Source organism: Diaphorina citri, unplaced genomic scaffold (assembly GCF_000475195.1).
Source record: "Diaphorina citri unplaced genomic scaffold, Diaci psyllid genome assembly version 1.1 scaffold1010, whole genome shotgun sequence".
Lineage (NCBI taxonomy): Eukaryota > Metazoa > Arthropoda > Insecta > Hemiptera > Psyllidae > Diaphorina > Diaphorina citri.
In genome coordinates this window covers 119,174-142,406 of record NW_007378440.1, presented here as the reverse complement: position 1 = coordinate 142,406, position 23,233 = coordinate 119,174, and the positions used below count along the sequence as shown (strand labels likewise).

Below are 23,233 nucleotides of genomic sequence, written 5' to 3'. Positions count from 1 at the left end.
AAAAGCCAGCTCTCCTAGTCCTGATGATGTTCCCACAAAACATCTGCATCGCACAACTCCTAGCCCTGATGATGTTCCCACAAAACATCTGCATCGCACGACTCCTAGCCCTGATGATGTTCCCACAAAACATCTGCATCGCACAACTCCTAGCCCTGATGATGTTCCCACAAAACATCTGCATCGCACAACTCCTAGCCCTGATGATGTTCCCACAAAACATCTGCATCGCACAACTCCTAGCCCTGATGATGTTCATACAAAACATCTGCATCGCACAACTCCTAGCCCTGATGATGTTCCCACAAAACATCTGCATCGCACAACTCCTAGCCCTGATGATGTTCTCACAAAATATTGGCATCGCACAACTCCTAGCCCTGATGATGTTCCCACAAAACATCTGCATCGCACAACTCCTAGTCCTGATGATGTTCCCACAAAACATCTGCATCGCACAACTCCTAGCCCTGATGATGTTCCCACAAAACATCTGCATCGCACAACTCCCTGAAGAGGTTTGATAGAGGGAACTGTGTCTTAGGTCTTATCGTGCTGAAATTGAAGAGAGGACAAGATAGGAGAAAGCCAGTTGTTCAGAGAACAGCTTACATATCTGATTGGGATAAAGGGGATCAAACCTAGCACTTGGATGAAGAGGTTTGATAGAGGGAACTGTGTCTTAGGTCTTATCGTGCTGAAATTGAAGAGAGGACAAGATAGGAGAAAGCCAGTTGTTCAAAGAACATCTTACATATCTGATTGGGATAAAGGGGATCAAACCTAGCACTCGGGAGGCAGGTGTGCTGCCCTCAAAGCTAACTAGTACAGTGTGATTAAGGAACCATCCTTGGGGTGCCCGCAGAATGAGGAATTCAAGATGAACCCTAGGTATTCAGGCGGAACATCCGGAAACAATTCAGGTGAAAATCCAGAAAGAAGTGCACATAGAACAAGGTTGAATTTTCCAGAAAGATTTCCAATCAAAGCTAACTAGTACAGTGTGATTAAGGAACCATCCTTGGGGTGCCCGCAGAATGAGGAATTCAAGATGAACCCTAGGTATTCAGGTGGAACATCCGGAAACCATTCAGGTGAAAATCCAGAAAGAAGTGCACATAGAACAAGGTTGAATTTTCAAGAAAGATTTCCAAGCTGATCATTGAAACCTATTAAATTTTGCCTCAAATACAAAATATTTTGTTCTTGAAATTTTTTCCTGAAACATTGTTTCTGAATTTTATTTTGAATTTTTTGAATGCTTCTTTCTGTTCGGTCTCATAAGAATGTGTCCGTTTGTTTTTTTCATCTTATGGCCTCATCTTGAATTCCTTGTTCTGTGTAATAGCTTTGGAGACTTCCTTTGCAAAAATCCCTATTTTGATTGCTGTTTTTTTTTTGTAATTATTTGGAGGCCACAACCATGAAAAAGAAAGTGCCTTTTTGTGTTTAACCCTATAACAACACTGATCACCGCTCAAATTGTGAAAGCTCCTTTTTGTAGCAGTTTTCCACTGACATGACTTCTGAACAAGTAGGTACCTTTTTTTATGTACAGATGTAAAGGCCAAGTTTCTATGGACACTCTTAGCTGAATTTTATGGGGACATTAGGCACTTGAGTTACTGGTCTCATGTTAATACCACTAGATTTCGGCAACAATTCAGCTAATTTAACTCTAGAAGGGTAGACATGAGTACTTTTTACTCACACCTCTTTTATTTTTGTGGTAATTGTACTTTTTTAAATAATAGGAAATAATGTTTTGAAACTTGAAACATATCTATTCTGTTTTCCCTTGAAGAGGTTTGATAGAGGGAACTGTGTCTTAGGTCTTATCATGCTGAAATTGAAGAGAGGACAAGATAGGAGAAAGCCAGTTGTTCAAAGAACATCTTACATATCTGATTTTACATGATCATTGTTGACAGGAATGGGCTAATGAGAAGTTACGCAGAGCTCAGAGTGCAATCAACGAGAATCCATGGGACATTGAAGCATGGGGGATTCTTATCCGAGAGGCACAGACACGGTGGATCAATGAAGTTCGGCCATTCTTCGAACAGTTGGTGACCACCTATCCAACAACAGGACGCTATTGGAAGATTTACATAGAACAAGAGGTGGGTTGTATGTTAGGTATTTAGAAATAGACCAATACTTAGATATCTTGTTAATAGTGAGCTTGAACATAAAAGATTGCAAAGAGAAAAACAAATAATATATTTTATTGATGGACTGCCCAAAGTTTTGATTGTGAAAATGTCACAGCAAACTGGTTGCCCTAAACATTAGAGTCAAAATATTAATTCAAGATGTTTATCTAATTTTTTCCCATATCAGGATCATACTACATGGCTGGTTGACTACACTACACATTTATTTAGCCATTGTATTCACGGTATCTAGAAGTCGTAGAAGAAAAAGAAAAATTCCGTTGGTCCTCATTTTTTCTGCTTTATGACTTTGAAACATGACCCAAGTAAGCGCAACTGATCTATTGCTCCTATTTTTGTTCTGTTTTCAGATGAGAAGTAGAAACTTTGAGCGAGTTGAAAAGGTAAGTATTGAAATCTACCTGTACAACTGTATATTGAAAAGTGGTAAGACAAGAGTTCATCACCATTTTTAATTTTGTGACAATGAAACACCTGGTACATTAATCTTGTGTGGTCTCTGTCATAACATGCCCATCAGAGGGGTGCAAAGAGACACAACAAGTAGGTAGGATTTTCAAATAAACTTATACCCAATGGAGGAGTTGCAATTGGTAAAATATTATTAATAAAAGGTCGATTCCTACGTAAAAAAAAATCCAAATCTGAGGTCAAAACTCCGAAAAAGTAACTTTAAAAGGTCAAAAATTCAATTTTTAACTTCTGTTTTCAGATGAGAAGTAGAAACTTTGAGCGAGTTGAAAAGGTAAGTATTGAAATCTACCTGTACAACTGTATATTGAAAAGTGTTAAGACGAGAGTTCATCACCATTTTTAATTTTGTGACAATGAAACACCTGGTACATTAATCTTGTGTGGTCTGTGTCATAACATGCCCATCAGAGGGGTGCAAAGAGACACAACATGTAGCTATTTCTCGTTTAGGAGTTGAGTCAACAGAAAAACAAAAGGAAACAACCCATTAACATATCGAAAAAATAATACAAGTGCTTTTTTTATAATCCTTGAAAAATAAAAAGTAAAATATGACGTCATCGCCTACGGGAGTGTATGCCGTGACGTCAAACTTCACGATTTACCGGTATTTTTTAAATCGATTTATAATTTTGTGACAATGAAACACCTGGTACATTAATCTTGTGTGGTCTGTGTCATAACATGCCCATCAGAGGGGTGCAAAGAGACACAACAAGTAGGCATTTCTCGTTTAGGAGTTGAGTCAACAGAAAAACACCAGGAAACAACCCATTAACATATTTAAAAAAATAATACAAGTGCTTTTTTTATAATCCTTGAAAAGTAAAATAAAATAAATCAATTAAAAAATCTCGGAAGAAACCCCAAATCAAAAACCAAAACCTTTAATATTAGGAGTTTTTGTCCGGTGTAAGTGAACCATACCCCCTAAAAACTGAACCTCTTTATCGCAGCCTTAGTGCCCCAGGACCAATTTCAATGTTAAATAGGTATGTCTTTTTATGATCCTATAACCTATTAGTGGTTTTTCTTATTCAAGCAACCTCTGTGGCTGAGTGGGTATCACACTGGGCTTGCACACCGGGGGCTCTGCTTCAACAAAAGGCTCTGGCTTTACCACAAATAATTTGAGATTTGATTTTTTCTTCTTATTCTGGTTCTAATTAAAAACTCTGCCTTTTGTAAATAGGTAGGTATGTCTTTTTATGATCCTATAACCTATAAGAGGTTTTTCTTATTCAAGTAACCTCTGTGGCTGAGTGGGTATCACACTAGGCTTGCACACCAGGGGCTCTGCTTCAACAAAAGGCTCTGCTTTACCACAAAGAATTCGAGATTTGATTTTTTTTTCTTATTCTGGTTCTAATTAAAAACTCTGCCTTTTATTTGTATTTTCGCCAGCTTTTCCAAAGATGTCTGATCAAAGTTCTCAACATAGACCTATGGAAGCTCTATCTGGCGTATGTGAAGGAAACCAAAGCATCTCTCGTCACATTCAAGTAAGTTATTATAACAGGGGATTCTGGGACGATATAGCAGTTACAGTTCCCTCTATCAAACCTCTTTTTTTCTTCTCTTTTTTTAATCTTTTTCACATAGGTAGGTACCTAAATGAAAAAAAAAAATGACCCGATTACATTACTTTCCTTCCTATAGGTCCTATAGGATAAGGAAAGTAAAAAGAGAAAAAAAGTATTCTGCTCCAAATACATAAGATTTAAGAGGGGGACTAACAGGACTTTTCAGTCCCATTCTGTCCCATTTTTTTGCGACAGAAACGGGGCTTTTCAGCTTTTTTTTTTATTTAAACCTAATCAGGTGAAAACGGCCTCTTTGTCCTCTATTCTGCCCCTCTGTTAAAATACCCTCCTATTCTCTTTTCCTTAACACTATCACAATGTCTCTACTACTACCTATCATTACCAGTTCTATTCTATTTTGTCATTTTCTACTACCACCTATTAATTTACATTTACCTTCCTTTTTTTTCTAGTTAAGCAAGGTCTTTTTACTGAATTGTTACTTGTATGTATTATTCTTCATCGGAAGTCGTTTTTTTTTCGACCAACTTCGTGAAGATTCGAGTAAAATTTCAGAAGAACAACGGCCTATGTGTAAAGTTTTTGCCTGGAGGCATGCAAATTGCAAAGTAAGTGAAAGGTTTCATGTAAAAGGGCCTATGAGTGTACAAAAAACGGATATTTCCACCCATTTCCCGATTTTGAAAATTTGGACCGATTGCAATACTTTCCCATTACCTTGTATAGGTTCCCTATACGTAAGGATAATGTATAGTAACAAACATAATTCTGGGATAAATTTGCACATTACCGTATAGGTCCTACAGGATTTTCCCGATCCCCCTATTGACTACTAATTTCCTGTTTACTTCATTAAAATTATATACATATATGTATTATATAAAAAAAAAAACACCATAAACTATAAGTGGAATACGTATGTATTATTTAAAGTCAATATTTAAGGGTATTTGAGTAAATTTAGAGTGTATGGCCGCCATACACGCCCTACATGGACGCTACGCCACTGCCTATGAGTGTACAAAAAACGCATATTTCCACCCATTTCCCGATTTTGAAAATTTGGACCGATTGCAATACTTTCTCATTACCTTGTATAGGTTCCCTATAGGTAAGGGTAATAGAAAGTAACAAACATAATTCTGGGATAAATTTGCACATTACCGTATAGTTCCTATAGGATTTTCCCGATCCCCCTATTGACTACTAATTTCCTGTTTACTTCATTAAAATTATATAGGTATATTATATAAAAAAAACACCATAAACTATAAGTGGAATACGTATACATCGGATACTCGATATATCGAAGTTTAAAAACATCGATGTATCGAACATCGATGTTTTCGTCTCGATGTCCCAACCCTAATGTATACGTACACGGGCCGTTTGATAAGTTCGTAGACTCGGATACTTCTTCTTGGTATGAAGTCCAAATTTAGGTGCCACTGCAAAGTATGTCTTGTTTTAGGAAGGTACACCAAGTTTCATTGCATTCGTATTATTAGCCTTTGATTCACAGCTATCGATTGATGACAAGTTTGATGGGCTTTTTATAATGGATAATTCCGAGATGCGGGCAAATGATTATTTTTCATTTTTTACTTTCTATTTTTTTAAGAACAAATCGGGAATCAAATTAAAAACCCCATTTGATTAAAATTTCGATACCGGATGTAGTCAGGGGTTTTTCCACTCCTGGTTCGCCCTCAAAAAAAAAATAATAATAATAATCACTGCCTGCAGCTCAGAATTAAACATTATAAAAAGCCTATCAAACTCGTCATCAATCGATAGCTGTGAATCAAAGGCTAATAATACGAATGCAATGAAACTTGGTGTACCTTTCTAAAACAAGACATACTTTGCAGTGGCACCTAGATTCGGGCTTCATACCAAGAAGAAGTATCCGAGTCCACTAACTTATCAAACGACCTCTACTTTAATCGAGTAGCGACCAGTGGCGGCATTACCAGTGTAAAAAGATTATTGAAATATGGAAATTGATTGCAAAGGAGGCACTTACTTAGTAATGTTGTGATACCCACAAAAATTGTGAAAAAGCTCTGCTTTACCACAAATAATTTGAGATAGATAGGTTTATAGTTTATCATAAGGATATTCACTCAGTTATTGAGGTATTTCTTTATTCTAATCAGATTTTTTTTATTGTATTTTATTTATTTATTTATTTATTTTTCAGGGGACTTTTTTTTGTCTGTCTGGGGCACATTAAACAGGGAGTAGACCAGCTTAAGGCCCGTTCCCACTTGTGACTTTCATACGTGGGACCCAATCCATAAAGAAATAGAATGTTTTTGTACTTAACGGCTCGGCTAGGCTCGGATAGCATATTCAATATTTCTCTTTTCCAGGTGGAGTTATGGAAAAAGTACATCGGATGGGAAAAGTCCAATCCACTTCGCTGTGAAGAAACCTCGGTTATAACGCGTCGCGTTATGTTTGCGTTTGAGCAGGCGCTGTTATGCATGGGACATCACCCGGATATTTGGTTTGAAGCAGCGCAGTTCCTCGAACAAAGTGCACGGACACTGTTGGAGAAAGGGGTGAGTGTTGTATATTTGCTTCACACAGTATTGATATTATTTCAACCTTCAAAAATACACAATACTAAGATTACTTCACCCGGATATTTGGTTTGAAGCAGCGCAGTTCCTCGAACAAAGTGCACGGACACTGTTGGAGAAAGGGGTGAGTGTTGTATATTTGGTTCACACAGTATTGATATTATTTCAACCTTAAAAAATACACAATACTAAGATTACGTACTATTGATGCTAAGGTCTTATCGTCCCGAAATCGAAGAGAGAAGGAAGACAGGATAGGAGAAAGCCAGCCGTTCCGAGAACAAACACTATCCCATGAGGATAAAATCCGCCCCAAGTGGGAATCAAACCCATGGCCTAGCACTTACAAGGCAGACACACTACCAACCAAGCTTTCAAGATTCTGTTTTCCCTTGAAGAAGTTCCTCTTATCACTGAGAGTAAAAGAAAGAAAATATTTTTGATACATACAGGGAATACATATTCTATTCTATTCTTCTACTCTGTTTGTCTTATTCTCAAATTTTATTCTATTTCTATTAATTGAAATACCCTCTTATCACTGAGAGTAAAAGAAAGAAAATATTTTTGATACATACAGGGAATACATATTCTATTCTATTCTTCTACTCTGTTTGTCCTATTCTCAAATTCTATTCTATTTCTATTAATTCAAATATTATATATTCTATTATATTCTATTCTCAGGACGTGAATGCCGCCAAATTGTTCTCGGACGAAGTGTCGGCAGTGTATGAGCGGGCCACCAATACCATTCTCAAGAACTCGCAGATCCTACACTTTGCGTACGCGGACTTCGAGGAGAGTCGGCGCAACTATGAACGCGTTCACGCAATCTACTCAGGTACACAAGTTTGAATTGTACTTTTTAGATATTGCCATTGGCAATGATAGAGCAGTCGCGCTTACTTGGGTGAGGTTTCTAAGACAAAGAGCAGAAAAAATGAGGAACCAGGGAATTTCTATTTCTCTTCTACGACTTCTAGATCCCGAAATAAATCGATTTCAAAAAATACCGGTAAATCTTGAACTCTGACGTCACGACATACGCTCCCGTACACGATGACGTCACATCAACTGTCCAGAGCAAAACTCTCTTGCAGACAAGGGAGTGTTTGTGCGCATGCTTTTCTGTGCATTTCTTAAACCCTGAGGTCACAAGTCTTTTTCCATGAAAACGGCAAATGGAAATTGAACTTTCGACCTTTCAAAGTTACTTCTTCGGAGTTTTGACCTCAGATTTGGATTGGATTTTTCACAACTTTTTACGTAGGAATCAACCTTTCATTCATAATTTTTACCGAAATGCAACTGCTCCCTTGTGTCTTGCAGGGTTCCTTGATAATCAGGAGATTAATCCTACCCTGACCTATATTCAGTATATGAAGTACCAGCCTAGTTAGCTTAGTTGGTCGTGCGTCTGCCTTGTAAGCGCTAGGCCGCGGGTTCGATTCCCGCCCGGGGCGGGTTTTATCACTCAGGTACACAAGTTTGAATTGTACTTTTTAGATATTGCCATTGGCAATGATAGAGCAGTCGCGCTTACTTGGGTGAGGTTTCTAATACAAGGAGCAGAAAAAATGACCCAGGGAAATTCTATTTTCCTTCTACGACTTCTAGATCCCGAAATAAATCGATTTCAAAAAATACCGGCAAATCTTGAACTCTGACGTCACGACATACGCTCCCGTACACGATGACGTCACATCAACTGTCCAGAGCAAAACTCTCTTGCAGGCAAGGGAATGTTTGTGCGCATGCTTTTCTGTGCATTTCTTAAACCCTGAGGTCACAACTCTTTTTCCATGTGAAAGGCAAATAGAAATTGAACTTTCGACCTTTCAAAGTTACTTCTTCGGAGTTTTGACCTCAGATTTGGATAGGATTTTTCACAACTTTTTACGTAGGAATCAACCTTTCATTCATAATTTTTACCGAAATGTAACTGCTCCCTTGTGTCTTGCAGGGTTCCTCGATAATCAGGAGATTAATCCTACCCTGACTTATATTCAAACGAGAGTGAGGAGGAAGAGGAAGGATTGCAAGTCCCGGCCAATGATCTGTATAGGCTGCGACAGAAGAAACGAGTCAGGTAAGATTAGTTCTTCCTAAATAAGCTAGTTTAACCAGCCATTTTTGAGCTATATTCAGTATATGAAGTTTGCACGTCGGGCAGAGGGCATTAAGTCAGCCAGGAATGTTTTCAAGCGAGCCAGAGAAGATGAAAAATCTTCGTATCAGGTAAATATACTGTGGTAACGCTTTTTTTTTTGTCGGGAGCCTTTTTTTTTCCTGTCGGGAGCCAACGGAAGAAGAAGAAGAAAACAACCTTTTTTTTTGTACATTTTTTTCCACCGCCATCCCACTAGACTACAAATTAGAAACTTGAACATAATCCGAAGTAAGTTAATCCGCTCTGAAAGAATGGGAGAGTGACCCAATGGCCAAGTTTCCGACATTTGAAAACAACACTTCATGTGCTCTTAATGGGTCTTAAAATACTCCCCGTGTAATCAGGAATGAAATGAAATATGAAAAAAATTGGATTTTTTTTTCTTCGAAGTCCGAAGCAACATTGACTTTGTTTGATATCTGGATGAGTGACTGTCTGATTTTTACCAAAATTGTTACAGTCGCGTCCTTGGACCATACCGGTATACCTATCATACCAAATTTCATAGCTTTACAACAAACCGTTCTTGAGATATTTTGTATACCACCTTTTCCCATTTAAACCTGTAGTACAGTCCTGTCTTCCTTCTCTCTTCGATTTCGGGACGATAAGACCATAGCAGTTACAGTTCCCTCTGTCAAACCTGTTAAAAAAATAATAATAATATTTTGTCATTTTCTACTACCACCTATTAATTTACATTTACATTTACCTTCCTTTTTTTCTAGTTAAGCAAGGTCTTTTTACTGAATTGTTACTTGTATGTATTGTTCTTTAACCCATCAAATATACGAGACCTTGTTTAGACTGCCAGGGTATAGCAGCTTAGGCAGGGGAAAAAATACTGGTCACGATAGATCTACAGAGGTCGCAGTGTTAATTGCATAGGCATACTCTCTTGGGAGAGGAGCAACCAGTCCCATAATAGATAGACTGCTAGGGTAAAGGGACTTTTCAGTCCTATTCGGGCAGGATAAACAAGGTATATTCTATTCTATATCGTTTTCCCAGAGAGAAGATGGCGCAAGCGTACGATTTCGCGCTGGACAAGATAGGCATGGATCTGCATTCGTTTCCGATCTGGAACGACTACATCAACTTTCTCAAGGGTGTGGAGGCGGTCGGTTCGTACGCTGAGAACCAGAAGATAACGGCCGTGCGTAAGGTGTGCCAACGTGGGGTGGTGAACCCGATGCAGAATATAGAACTGCTGTGGAAAGGTAAGCAAATAGAATAGAATAGAATCTGAAGCATAGAATAGAGCATTTTTTTTTCTTTTTTGGTTCGTTTCGGCCTCAAAGGACCACGGAATTCTTAACTCTATGGTTTTTGCTTTCTCTTGTGCCAGTATATACCTTCATCCCAGAAGAATGGTTGGCCTTTCTCTCCTCAGACCACTTGCTGTTGGGTCTTGCTGTGGTGGAAGTCATTGGTTTTAGTTTGTTTGTGGACTTCACAGCTTCTCTGAACTTATTTCGGTTCCAAATAGGTTCTTCGCTAATTTCAGCTTCTCTAAAACCTTTCTCCGTATAAGCAGAGCTTGTGCCACGGATGGGAAAGAAATGGTTTATAGTGTTTGTAATACAATATAACTATACTTTTTATCAAGGAGATAGCGACCTATGGTCGGCCTTTCTCTCCTCAGACCACTTGCTGTTGGGTCTTGCTGTGGTGGAAGTCATTGGTTTTAGTTTGTTTGTGGACTTCACAGTTGCTCTGAACTTATTTCGGTTCCAAATAAGTTCTTCGCTAATTTCAGCTTCTCTAAAATCTTTCTCTACTTAAATATATAAATGGTATACCCATCCGTATAAGCAGAGCTTGTGCCACGGATGGGGAAAGAAATGGTTTATAGTGTTTGTAATACAATATAACTATACTTTTTATCGAGGAGATAGCGACCTAATATTAAATAAAATAATAAAAATAAACCGGTATTTGGACTTAATATTTCATCCTCATCTCCTTCACAGATTACATCGCCTACGAGCAAAGCATTAACCCGATCATTGCCGAGAAGATCATCCTGGAGCGAAGTCGGGAGTATATGAACGCTCGCCGTGTAGCCAAGGAGTTCGAGGTGAACACGAGGGGGTTAAACAAGAATCTACCCTGTATACCACCCACGGGACATGCGGAAGAAATCAAACAGGTATAGTTTATAGTTTATCAAAGCAACCTCCGTGGCCGAGTGGTTATCACACTAGGCTTGCACGCAGGAGGCCCGGGTTTGATTCCCGGCGGATCCGAGGTTTTTTTCGGCTCTGTGCTTGGAGTCCGCCGGGTGCACTCAGCTTCGTGAGGACATTTGAGTAGCTACTTTAATCGATTAGCGACCAGTGGCGGCATTACCAGTGTAAAAAGATTGTTGAAATTTGGAAATAGATTGCAAAGGAGGCACTTACTTAGTAATGTTGTGATATCCACAAAAATTGTGAAAAAGTTCTGCTTTACCACAAATAATTTGAGATAGATGGGTTTATAGTTTATTTATCATAAGGATATTCACTCAGTTATTGAGGTATTTTTTTATTCTAATCAGATTTTTTTTTTATATATTCAACTTTTTTTTTTTTTTTTTTTTTTTTTTTTTACAAAATTTTACGGGACAACGTCCCATTTATTACAATAAAAAAACTTAATGCTAACTATACAAAAGAAAAAAAAAAGCATACAAAAATGAAAATGAAAAATATGTTGTTCCGAAGAAGTGTCAGGGGAAAATGAGTTGCCCTGCCTATCTCAGTGACCGAGTGGTAGGGCATTAACCTCACCCTTGATACCAGCTTCTTGTAGTGGTCACTGCGCTCACCTCGCACGCGGGAGACCCTGGTTCGAATCCCGACGGGGTCAAAAAATTTGTATCGTGCAAATGATTGATTCCGTGACTGGCTGTTGCGGGGCCCACTCAGCCTCGTGAGGAAACTGAATAGCTGTATAATATGAATGCGCATAGCGACTGGTGCCAGCATGGTAGGTAAACATTGGGTGTAAGGAATAATAAGAAATGTCGAAAAAATTGTATAACTGCTGCAGTGAGTACCATAGTTCTGATATATTTGATATAATAACACCAAGAAACGGCATTTATTTACTTTTGAGTCAGTTTTAGTAGCCTGATTGACTTGAAACTTAGAAGAATTATGTATCTTGGATGACAAGAGTTTTTTTTTTTTTTTTTTTTTTTTTTTTTTTTTTTTCTCTCCCGGGCCGTAGTAGCGGAGCCGGGTGCCGCTCCGACGCGACGATCGACCTCCGGGTCTTATTCTAGGTCCGTCGCCGCAGATGCGGATGCTCTAGCCGGCACCTTTGTCGCCCACCCCAGATCCTATCTATCGCTCGACGTCGCTGCCGCGCCCGGCGACGCTTAGCGTGGAACCACCCCCCTCGTCTGTTTAACCATTTGATTAATTTATTAATTTAAAATAAATAACACATAAGAAATAAAATCTCTGTTTCCATCTTATAAGTACGTCCACTGGAACGTTTTAATTTCCAGCCAGGCCCCCTCGCCCGGTGCCGAGCGATGATCCTGCCCTGCAGGCCGAGAACGCCAAACTGTTCGACTTGGCCGCCAGCGTGACCTGGTCTGAACAGACCGATTTGGGTGAGTTTTTTTGTAGGTCCGCCAAATTATGTTTTTAGTAACGGAGCTGTTACCCTTCACCTTGGAGGGTGCCGCTTACAAGGCAGGCGTGCTCCAAGGAAATAAGCTTTTTCAAATTCTTATAAATATATCGATTTCTTCTTATTTTTCGCCAGCCTTGTTAATTTGGTTGGTATGGTAGTGCGACTGCCTGAATGAATGAAAAAAAAAAAATACAGTTCTACAGGAAAAAATAGGCTACCATCCGATAGACTCTACCTCATTGTTTTGAAAATAAAAATATTACCCTATGTATTTTGTTTTGTTTAGGAGGTGCAGGAGGAGGAGGAGGTATGAAGAGGAAGAAGAAGATGGGAGACGAGAGTGAGGAGGAAGAGGAAGGATTGCAAGTCCCGGCCAATGATCTGTATAGGCTGCGACAGAAGAAACGAGTCAGGTAAGATTAATTCTTCCTAAATAAGCTAGTTTAACCAGCCTAGTTAGCTTAGTTGGTCGTGCGTCTGCCTTGTAAGCGCTAGGCCGCGGGTTCGATTCCCGCCCGGGGCGGGTTTTATCCTAATGGGATAATGTTCGTTCTCGGAACGGCTGGCTTTCTCCTATCCTGTCTCCCTTCTCTCTTCGATTTCGGGACGATAAGACCATGGCAGTTACAGTTCCCTCTGTCAAAACTCTTAAAAAAAAGCTAGTTTAAGTAAAGATTTTTGTCCTGAAAGTAAATGGAGATAAGTTGTAAGTGGATCGGGATAGGTAGCCTAAAGCTCCAAGGCCAGCCACTCACTATCAGGTAGACCTGACGATAGGTACACCTGATCAGATCTACCTGATAGTGTGTGTGCTCAGGTGTCAGGTATACCTGATCGTGAGTGACTGACTTAAGAAGAAGAAGAAGAAGAAGAAGAAGAAGAAGAAAAATTTGGACCGATTGCAATACTTTCATTACTAGTATAGCTCGCTATACTGTAGTAATAGAAAGTAAAAATGAACCGATTGAAATCATTTCTCATCATCTTTTATATGTTCCTTCTGCTTCCCTAATTACTATACCTGCATACCTATTGGTATTAGTGCAAGTGGAACAATAGTCCGTCCCTTATACCTTTTTATTACTATTGTAATAATAAAGGAAGGACGGACTAAAAAGGAAAAATACATTACTTTCCGTACTATAGAAAAGTAAAAAGCTAAAAAGAAAGTAAAAAGCACTCGAAAAGTAAAAAGCTAAAAAGACAATAGTTGCAATAATTTTCACTAAAAATTCCAGTCGGGAAAAGATGAAGTTCGAAAAGGATGGAAATGGTCGGTTTTTTTTTACATGCGTTATGTAATTGTAATTGTATTTGTACAGGGCTTGAGGATAGACATAATCTACATGGCCCTAATCATTTTGTTTCCCCTGTTATGTTCACAGTAAAGGATGACGACACGAATTCACTCTTTCTGACTTTGTCAGTCCGGATTTTACTTCCGTTCCTCAAAGTGGAACCTTGCGTTGATGGGTTTCCCCTTATGTCCGGTTTTACCGTCACGTAAGTCCGGAGTCCGGACTTGAAACTTTACTTCTCTTCCTTAAATTGGAACCTTGATGAGTTCCCCTAATGTGCGGTTTTACAGTAACTTGAGTCTGGACTTTACCTTCGTTCCTTAAAATTTCAGGTCCGTTGCTTGGTTTCCCCTAATGTCTGGTTTTACAGTCACTGAAACACTGGGTAGACAGCAATAAAATACGACTAATAAAAGACGGTTTTGGTCGTATTTTCCTTTCAGGAACTGAGACGATTTCCCCTCTTTCTTTCAAGCGAGCCAGAGAAGATGAAAAATCTTCGTATCAGGTAAATATACTGTGGTAACGCTTTTTTTTTTGTCGGGAGCCTTTTTTTACCTGTCGGGAGCCAACGGAAGAAGAAGAAGAAGAAGAAAACAACCTTTTTTGTACATTTTTTTCCACCGCTATCCCGCTAAACTACAAATTAGAAACTTGAACATAATCTGAAGTAACTTAATCTGCTCTGAAAGAATGGGAGAGTGACCCAATGACCAAGTTTCCGTCATTTGAAAACAACACTTCATGTGCTCTTAATGGGTCTTAAAATACTCCCCGTGTAATCAGGAATAAAATAAAATATGAAAAAAAATTGGATTTTTTTTCTTCGAAGTCCGAAGCAACATTGACTTTGGTTGATATCTGGATGAGTGACTGTCTGATTTTTACTAAATTGTTACAGTCGCGTCCTTGGACCATACCGGTATACCTATCATACCAAATTTCATAGCTTTACGACAAACCGTTCTTGAGATATTTTTTGAGTGACTGTCCGATTTTTACCAAATTGTTACAGTCGCGTCCTTGGACCATACCGGGATAGCATACCAAATTTCATCGCTCTACGACGAACCGTTCTTGAGATATTTTGTATACAACTTTTTCCTTTTCCCATTTAAACCTGTAGTACGTACGTCACGTACGTACGTACAGACCATGGGCTAAAAAGTTTTTATACCACCTTTTCCCATTTAAACCTGTAGTACACACATACATACATACGTACAGACCATGGGCTAAAAATCACTTTTTTGACACCAGGGCATCCCAAAACGGATATTTCCAACCATTTCCCGATTTTGAAAATTTGGACCGATTGCAATACTTTCATTTCTAGTATAGCTCGCTATACTGTAGTAATAGAAAGTAAAAAATTGTGAAAAGTTTTTACAACCCATTTAGCACATTGCTGGTGAATGGGTTGTCCCATTCACCCATTGCTCCCATTTTCATTATTAGGTTGTCTGAAGAAGAGATTATAATTATACTTTTAAAAAACATACATAAACAATATGCCAGCCTCTGGCTGGTTGCCAAATAAAATAATATTCTCCTCATATCTATTTAAATCGTCTTGCCCTCCCACTTTTTTGACATCAGGGGATCCCAAAACGGATATTTCCAACCATTTCCCGATTTTGAAAACTTGGACCGATTGCAATACTTTCATTTCTAGCATAGCTCGCTATACTGTAATAATAGAAAGTAAAAAATTGTGAAAAGTTTTCACAATCCATTCAGCACATTGCTGGTGAATGGGTTGTCCCATTTACCCATTGCTTCCATTTTCATTATTAGGTTGTCTCATGATATTCTCCCCATATCTATTTAAATCGTCTTGCCCTCTAGGTCTACATCTCAGCAGCTCTCATGGAATACTACTGTAGCAAAGACAAGAACATTGCCTTTCGTATATTCGAGCTGGGGCTGAAGAAATTCTCGCACATCCCCGAATACGTGATGAACTACATAGACTATCTGTCTCATTTGAATGAGGACAATAACACGCGAGTATTGTTTGAGAGAATACTATCGTCTGACTGTCTGTCTCCGGATAAATCAGTGTACGTATAAAATCTGGTGTGAACATCACACGACTTTCCTTATCCTATTGAATGATGCTTATTTGAGTGTTCTTTTACAATATCTCTAACCGTTATGTCGCTATAGCTGAAAACCGCCAAAAAGCGGTCAAAATACCGCCAAGCGCAGCAACCATCTCAACCAAACGTTTTGTGTTGCATCCCTTTACTTTCAAGTCCCTTTACTTTTCAGTCTCATTTCGGCAGTATAAACATGGCATATTCCATTTCTTTCTTCTCCTCCACAGTGAAGTATGGAACCGGTTTCTAGAGTTTGAGTCCAACATTGGCGACTTGGCCTCGATCGTGAAAGTAGAAAAGCGACGCTCTGCGGTGCTAACCAAGATGGCGGAGTTCGAAGGGAAAGATACGGCCCAGCTTGTGGACCGCTACAAATTCCTTGATCTCTATCCTTGCTCCCCGGCCGAACTCAAATCTATTGGATACACAGGTAAGACATGTTACCGCACAGACCACACGAGTTCGATATAGGGTGAAAGTCTCTGTAAGCTTATAGATTCTTAGAATTTTAACCCATTTTTTAGGGCTGTTTGACACTACACCTAAGCCTCGGAGTGGGCTTTTTGTGTGCGACGATCGACATACATACACGAGGTCCAGTAGCTCAGAAGTCAGTAAAACGTTAAACTAACACTACTAAGTAAGTAAAACGTTAAACGTTCCCCATCCGTGGCACAAGCTCTGCTTATACGGATGGGTATACCATTTATATGAAAAATATATTATCTGAGTTTTTTGTCGATCAAAAATATAAATGGAAACTTATTGAAAAAAAAACTACTAATAATCCGGGAGGCTAGGGGTTGAGATCTAGAAGCGACATGAAAACTTTGTAGCGTCATTTCGAAGCGGTTATTTGTAAATTTATCACATCATTTGTAAATCTTGTCTTTGTAAAAGAACCTTGGTATTTATGTATTTTATTATTACTAGGAGAACCCTGCCACTTAAAAGAAAGCCAAAAAAAAAAAAAAAAAATATTTTGTAAAAGATTGGTAACAAAGTAATACGTTTTTATTCCGTCCTTCCTTTATTATTACAATAGTAATAAAAAGGTATAAGGGACGGACTATTGTATTCGCTTCGGTATCGTCTGTCACTCTGTCCCCATAGAAGGACTTATCCAAACCTAGTTTATCCTACTCTTGTATTATATTTACAGAGGTGACCAAGTCAGCAATGAAGGCGGGGACTACGGCGGGAACGGCAGGGTCTACCGCTCTGTTCTCTAGTCAGGCCGGGCTAGACGGTCTGGATGAGGAGAGGAAAGGCAAGACCCTAGTGCGGCCCGACCTCACTCAAATGATTCCGTACAAACCTAAACCTAACGCTTGGCGAGGGGAACATTTACTACCGGGTAAGTTCTAAAAAAAGAAAAAAATAATAATAATAATCATGATTTATTTGTGGTGAAGCTGAGAGCTTCTTCACAATTTTTGTGGATATCACAGCAATACTAAGAGCCTCCTTTACTATTTCTGACATATCTATAATTTTTCTTTTTGCTCTGGTAATGGTCGGTACTCGATTAAAGTAGCTACTCAGTTGTCCTCACGGGGCTGAGTGCACCCCGAAATCCAAGCAGAGAGCCGAAAAAACTTCGACCCCGCCGGGAATCGAACCCGGGACCTCCGGAGTGCAAACCTAGTGTGATACCTACTCGGTCACGGAGGCTACTTACTACCAGGTAATTTTTATACCGGGTCTATCGTTCTCCAGTCAGGCCGGGCTAGACGGTCTGGATGAGGAGAGGAAAGGCAAGACCCTAGTGCGGCCCGACCTCACTCAAATGATTCCCTACAAACCGAAACCTAACGCTTGGCGAGGAGAACATTTACTACCGGGTAAGTTCTAAAAAAAGAAAAAAATAATAATAATAATCATGATTTATTTGTGGTGAAGCTGAGAGCTTCTTCACAATTTTTGTGGATATCACAGCATTACTAAGAGCCTCCTTTACTATTTCTGACATATCTATAATTTTTCTTTTTGCTCTGGTAATGGTCGGTACTCGATTAAAGTAGCTACTCAGTTGTCCTCACGGGGCTGAGTGCACCCCGAAATCCAAGCAGAGAGCCGAAAAAACTTCGACCCCGCCGGGAATCGAACCCGGGACCTCCGGAGTGCAAACCTAGTGTGATACCTACTCGGTCACGGAGGCTACTTACTACCAGGTAATTTTTATACCGGGTCTATCGTTCTCCAGTCAGGCCGGGCTAGACGATCTGGATGAGGAGAGGAAAGGCAAGACCCTAGTGCGGCCCGACCTCACTCAAATGATTCCGTACAAACCGAAACCTAACGCTTGGCGAGGGGAACATTTACTACCAGGTATGTTGTTAGCAATAGAGTCTGGTGGAGGGGCTTTGTTCATCGACCTGTCCTATAGGACAGAACGATAATGGTTATGTATGTATGTTGTTCCGAAGAAGTGCCAGGGGAAAATGAGTTGCCCTGCCTATCTCAGTGACCGAATGGCAGGACATTAACGTCACCCTTGATATCAGCTTCTATGTCTCTAAATTCCGACATACATTTAGGCACATATTTCTTCATTTACACATTTTTGAACGATTACACTTTTATTTACCTACATAAAACGACCTAGAAGTTTTTTGATGATAAATTATGAATCTAATATATAAAAATTAATGTTTGTGTCTGTTTGTTCGAACTTTATGCCTGGCCAAACCGCTCATCCGATTGCTATGAAACTTTGTCAACTTATTGCTTGCACTTCCGTGAAGGTTATAGGCTATTTTCCGGTTCGTCTTTGTTAAGCTACGCCGAGCAAGACCACTAAATGGATGAGTGACATGAACGGCCATGTCTTAAAGATTTACTAGCAGAAATCCGGTGCGAAGCGACGGGTTTAAATATTCAAACGCTTGGCGAGGGGAACATTTATTACCAGGTATGTTGTTCCGAACAGTGTAATAGTCCTAAATTAAAATGGACGCGGCACACAAGGGATCAGGAAGAGACCGCCTTAACATAATAATAATGTTGTTCCGAAGAAGTGCCAGGGGAAAATGAGTTGCCCTGCCTATCTCAGTGACCGAGTGGCAGGACATTAACCTCACCCTTGATATCAGCTTCTATGTCGTAGTGGTCACTAATGAGTTGCCCTGCCTATCTCAGTGACCGAGTGGCAGGACATTAACCTCACCCTTGATATCAGCTTCTCGTAGTGGTCACTGCGCTCACCTCGCACGCGGGAGACCCTGGTTCGAATCCCGACGGGGTCAAAAAATTTGTATCGTGCAAATGATTGATTCCGTGACTGGCTGTTGCGGGGCCCACTCAGCCTCGTGAGGAAACTGAATAGCTGTATAATATGAATGCGCATAGCGACTGGTGCCAGCATGGTAGGTAAACATTGGGTGTAAGTGTAAGGAATAATAATAAATATCGGAAAAATTGTATACCTGCTGCAGTGAGTACCATAGTTCTGATATAATAACACCAAGAAACGGCATTTATTTACTTTTGAGTTACTTTTAGTAGCCTGATTGAAACTTGGAAGAATTAAGTATCTTGGATGACAATAGTTTTTTTTTTTTCGTCTTCTTTATTTTCAAGGTACCTGCATCAATTATTCTATTTGTCTCTAAAATAAAAATACAAATAAATAAAATTAATTAATTAATTTGTCTCTCCCCCACAGGTGGCGGATTCCCAGCGCCCCCGGCCGTCGCTCAGCTCCTATCCATCCTACCCCCACCTGGCTGTTTCCACGGCCCGTTCGTAGGCGTAGACCCGCTCCTGGATCTTATTCTGGGCCTCAAGCTACCCAGCCAGGCCCCTCGCCCGGTGCCGAGCGATGATCCGGCCCTGCAGGCCGAGAACGCCAAACTGTTCGACCTGGCCGCCAGCGTGACCTGGTCTGAACAAACGGATTTGGGTGAGTTTTTTTGTAGGTCCGCCAAATTATGTTTTTAGTAACGGAGCTGTTACCCTTCACCTTGGAGGGTGCCGCTTACAAGGCAGGCGTGCTCCAAGGAAATAAGCTTTTTCAAATTCTTATAAATATATCGATTTCTTCTTATTTTTCGCCAGCCTTGTTAATTTGGTTGGTATGGTAGTGCGACTGCCTGAATGAATGAAAAAAAAAAAATACAGTTCTACAGGAAAAAATAGGCTACCATCCGATAGACTCTACCTCATTGTTTTGAAAATAAAAATATTACCCTATGTATTTTGTTTTGTTTAGGAGGTGCAGGAGGAGGAGGAGGTATGAAGAGGAAGAAGAAGATGGGAGACGAGAGTGAGGAGGAAGAGGAAGGATTGCAAGTCCCGGCCAATGATCTGTATAGGCTGCGACAGAAGAAACGAGTCAGGTAAGATTAATTCTTCCTAAATAAGCTAGTTTAAGTAAAGATTTTTGAGCCAGCCTAGTTAGCTTAGTTGGTAGTGCGTCTGCCTTGTAAGCGCTAGGCCGCGGGTTCGATTCCCGCCCGGGGCGGATTTTATCCTAATGGGATAATGTTCGTTCTCGGAACGGCTGGCTTTCTCCTATCCTGTCTCCCTTCTCTCTTCGATTTCGGGACGATAAGACCATGGCAGTTACAGTTCCCTCTGTCAAAACTCTTAAAAAAAAGCTAGTTTAAGTAAAGATTTTTGTCCTGAAAGTAAATGGAGATAAGTTGTAAGTGGATCGGGATAGGTAGCCTAAAGCTCCAAGGCCAGCCACTCACTATCAGGTAGACCTGACGATAGGTACACCTGATCAGATCTACCTGGTAGTGTGTGTGCTCAGGTGTCAGGTATACCTGAGTGTGAGTGACTGACTTAAGAAGAAGAAGAAGAAGAAGAAGAAGAAGAAAAATTTGGACCGATTGCAATACTTTCATTACTAGTATAGCTCGCTATACTGTAGTAATAGAAAGTAAAAATGAACCGATTGAAATAATTTCTCATCATCTTCTATATGTTCCTTCTGCTTCCCTAATTACTATACCTGCATACCTATTGGTATTAGTGCAAGTGAAAAAAAGGAAAAATACATTACTTTCCGTACTTACTATTTTTACTTTCTATTACTACAGTATAGCGGAGCTATACTAGTAATGAAAGTATTGCAATCGGTCCAAATTTTCAATCTTCTTCTTCTTCTTCTTCTTCTTCTTAGATAATAATAATAATAAGTATGACGGAGCTTATTACTGACTTTTCAGGGAAATGAGGTCGTCATCCGATGATGATAATAACACCAGTTTAAGAGTTTAATGTAACTCCTATTTTAAGGTATGGAGCCGACCCTAACTTGGGTGCGGGAGGACAAATGGTCCGCTCGCGGAACTGGTGATGTGGTGGCTCCGTCCACATAAAAGGAAAGCCTTTGCCTTTGCGAAAGGGAATAAGTTGTACCGCCTAAAGGATGCCAAAGCATGTCCGCGATGGTTCGGTTTTGTCCCCTTTACTTGAAGTTTTCTACCCTTTAGCAGAGTCAAGGACTTTCTTTTTATGCTGGTTTTGGCAGAAAATAATCAGCATAAAATAACGACAGATGGGTCACCAAGTCACTGACATTTTGGTCTGTAATCCCCTTTGGTTCGTTGCCTTGACTTTAAAATTCCTTGCTTCCATTTCAGGTCTGAATCCAATGACATTTTGGCGTGTAATCCCCTTGAGTAGTTCCAAGGTTAAATTCCTTATCTTCATTTCAAAGTTCAGGCCTGATGCCTGGATGCACTGTCATTTTGGCCTGTAATCCCCTTTGGGTAGTTGCGTTCCAAGGTCAAACTCCTTGCCTGCATTTTAGGCCTGACTGTTTCAGTCTCTCTCACTTAAGCACAGCAGTAGGAAATGACACTTGTATTGTCCCCTTTGTTTTATTGATCCCGGTACATCTAATACAGATAGGAGTTCGGGACATGTTTATGTTAATGTTAATGTATAATAATACAATTCCGCCAGAGAAGGACTAGGGAACACACGGCGCAGGTAAAACTAAATCCTGATAATGTTAATGTATTGCGTACATTTTTTTTTTTGGCTGGTAAAGGTAGGAAAAGCTAGAAGTAGAAAGGGGCTGGCCTTAAAAGTCACTTTTAATAACGTTGATAAAATTCAGAAAAATCGAAAAATGAAAAGATCAAGAGATCATCTTATCTTATCTTATCTTATATTGAACAAATAGGACGGGCTTATCCTGACTTTTTCAGGGAAATGGGGTCGTCAGATTTGTTCCAAGAGCATATAAACTACCCAATAATTTCTTATTATGTATGTGATTGTTAAGTAATTTTTCGGAACGAATTGATTTTTTTTTTTTTTTTTTTTTTTTTTTTTTTAGACCACACTTGTAGTGTGCTGAAAGATAATGTAAAACTCATAGCTTGGGCGTTGAAGAGTTGAGATTCAGTCTCTCACGATTTTCATCCGTGGTAGCTAAGGCGCACCTTTTTAGTGTACCTAGTTTGATAAGTGAACGAATAAACCATTGCCAAGTGTTTATTTTCCCTTTAAACAACTGGGTGTCCCCTCATAGCTTGGGCGTTGAAGAGGTTGACATTCAGTCTCTCACGACTTTCATCGTGGTAAGCTAAGGCGCACTTTTTTAGTGTAACCCTAATTGAATAAGTGAACGAATAAAACCATTGCCAAGTGCTTATTTTCCCTTTTAAACAGCCGGTGTCCCTTCATAGAGCTGGGCGTTGAAGAGTTGGCATTCAGTCTGTCAATGATTTTCATCGTGGTAAGCTAAGCCGCACTTTTTAGTGTAACCTAATCTATAAGGTAAGGTCGTAGGCTTACTGGTTTACAAAAGCTACCAGGGAGAATGGCAAATATGCTTTTATTCACAATTCGTTGTTACTAAACCAAATTATAGTCCTACCCACTGATAGGCTAAAAATGGTTTAACAATGTCAGCGCAGGAACCTGGTAATGGCCCCTATGCGTATGTTTAAAGTAGGCGAAATGCTGTTTGGCAAGGAACTCTATAAAACAAGTGTTGGAAAGTAGTTGTAAAAGGTGCTTACTCCCAAGTTCATTGTTAATGATAACCCAATTATAGACCCTACCCACGCAATAGGCTAAAAATGGTTTAACAATGTCAGCGCAGGAACCTGGTATGGCCCTTATCCGTATGGTTTAAAATAAAGAGATGCTGTTTGGCAAAGAACTCTATAAAAAAGTGTTGAAAAGATGAAAAAGGTAAATTTGGACATCATGCATGCATGCATGCATTGCATGTCCTGGTACCCGATTTTTGGTGAAAAACCTTAAGTCCCCTGGGGTTT

General features: G+C 39.7%; 1 protein-coding gene and 1 long non-coding RNA gene across 2 annotated transcripts in view; both read left to right on the top strand.

The window, feature by feature from the left end:
* The first annotated feature begins 23 nt into the window (after window positions 1-23).
* The window catches only part of LOC103513700 (protein suppressor of forked), a 25,324-nt gene continuing 2,114 nt past the window's right edge, over window positions 24-23,233 (top strand). Inside the window, exons 1-14 of the mRNA XM_026826829.1 lie at window positions 24-518; window positions 1,932-2,123; window positions 2,528-2,560; window positions 4,056-4,153; window positions 9,968-10,176; window positions 10,930-11,108; window positions 14,336-14,392; window positions 15,733-15,947; window positions 16,214-16,416; window positions 17,149-17,343; window positions 17,720-17,802; window positions 18,161-18,317; window positions 19,654-19,890; window positions 20,200-20,326. Of these exons, the coding sequence (XP_026682630.1) occupies window positions 24-518; window positions 1,932-2,123; window positions 2,528-2,560; window positions 4,056-4,153; window positions 9,968-10,176; window positions 10,930-11,108; window positions 14,336-14,392; window positions 15,733-15,947; window positions 16,214-16,416; window positions 17,149-17,343; window positions 17,720-17,802; window positions 18,161-18,317; window positions 19,654-19,890; window positions 20,200-20,326 (2,480 nt within the window). The remainder of the gene's footprint in view (window positions 519-1,931; window positions 2,124-2,527; window positions 2,561-4,055; window positions 4,154-9,967; window positions 10,177-10,929; window positions 11,109-14,335; window positions 14,393-15,732; window positions 15,948-16,213; window positions 16,417-17,148; window positions 17,344-17,719; window positions 17,803-18,160; window positions 18,318-19,653; window positions 19,891-20,199; window positions 20,327-23,233) is intronic.
* Window positions 12,520-14,258, top strand: LOC108252934. The gene is made up of 3 exons (XR_001809626.2): window positions 12,520-12,563; window positions 12,873-12,999; window positions 13,972-14,258. It is a non-coding gene; the product is annotated as an uncharacterized LOC108252934 (long non-coding RNA).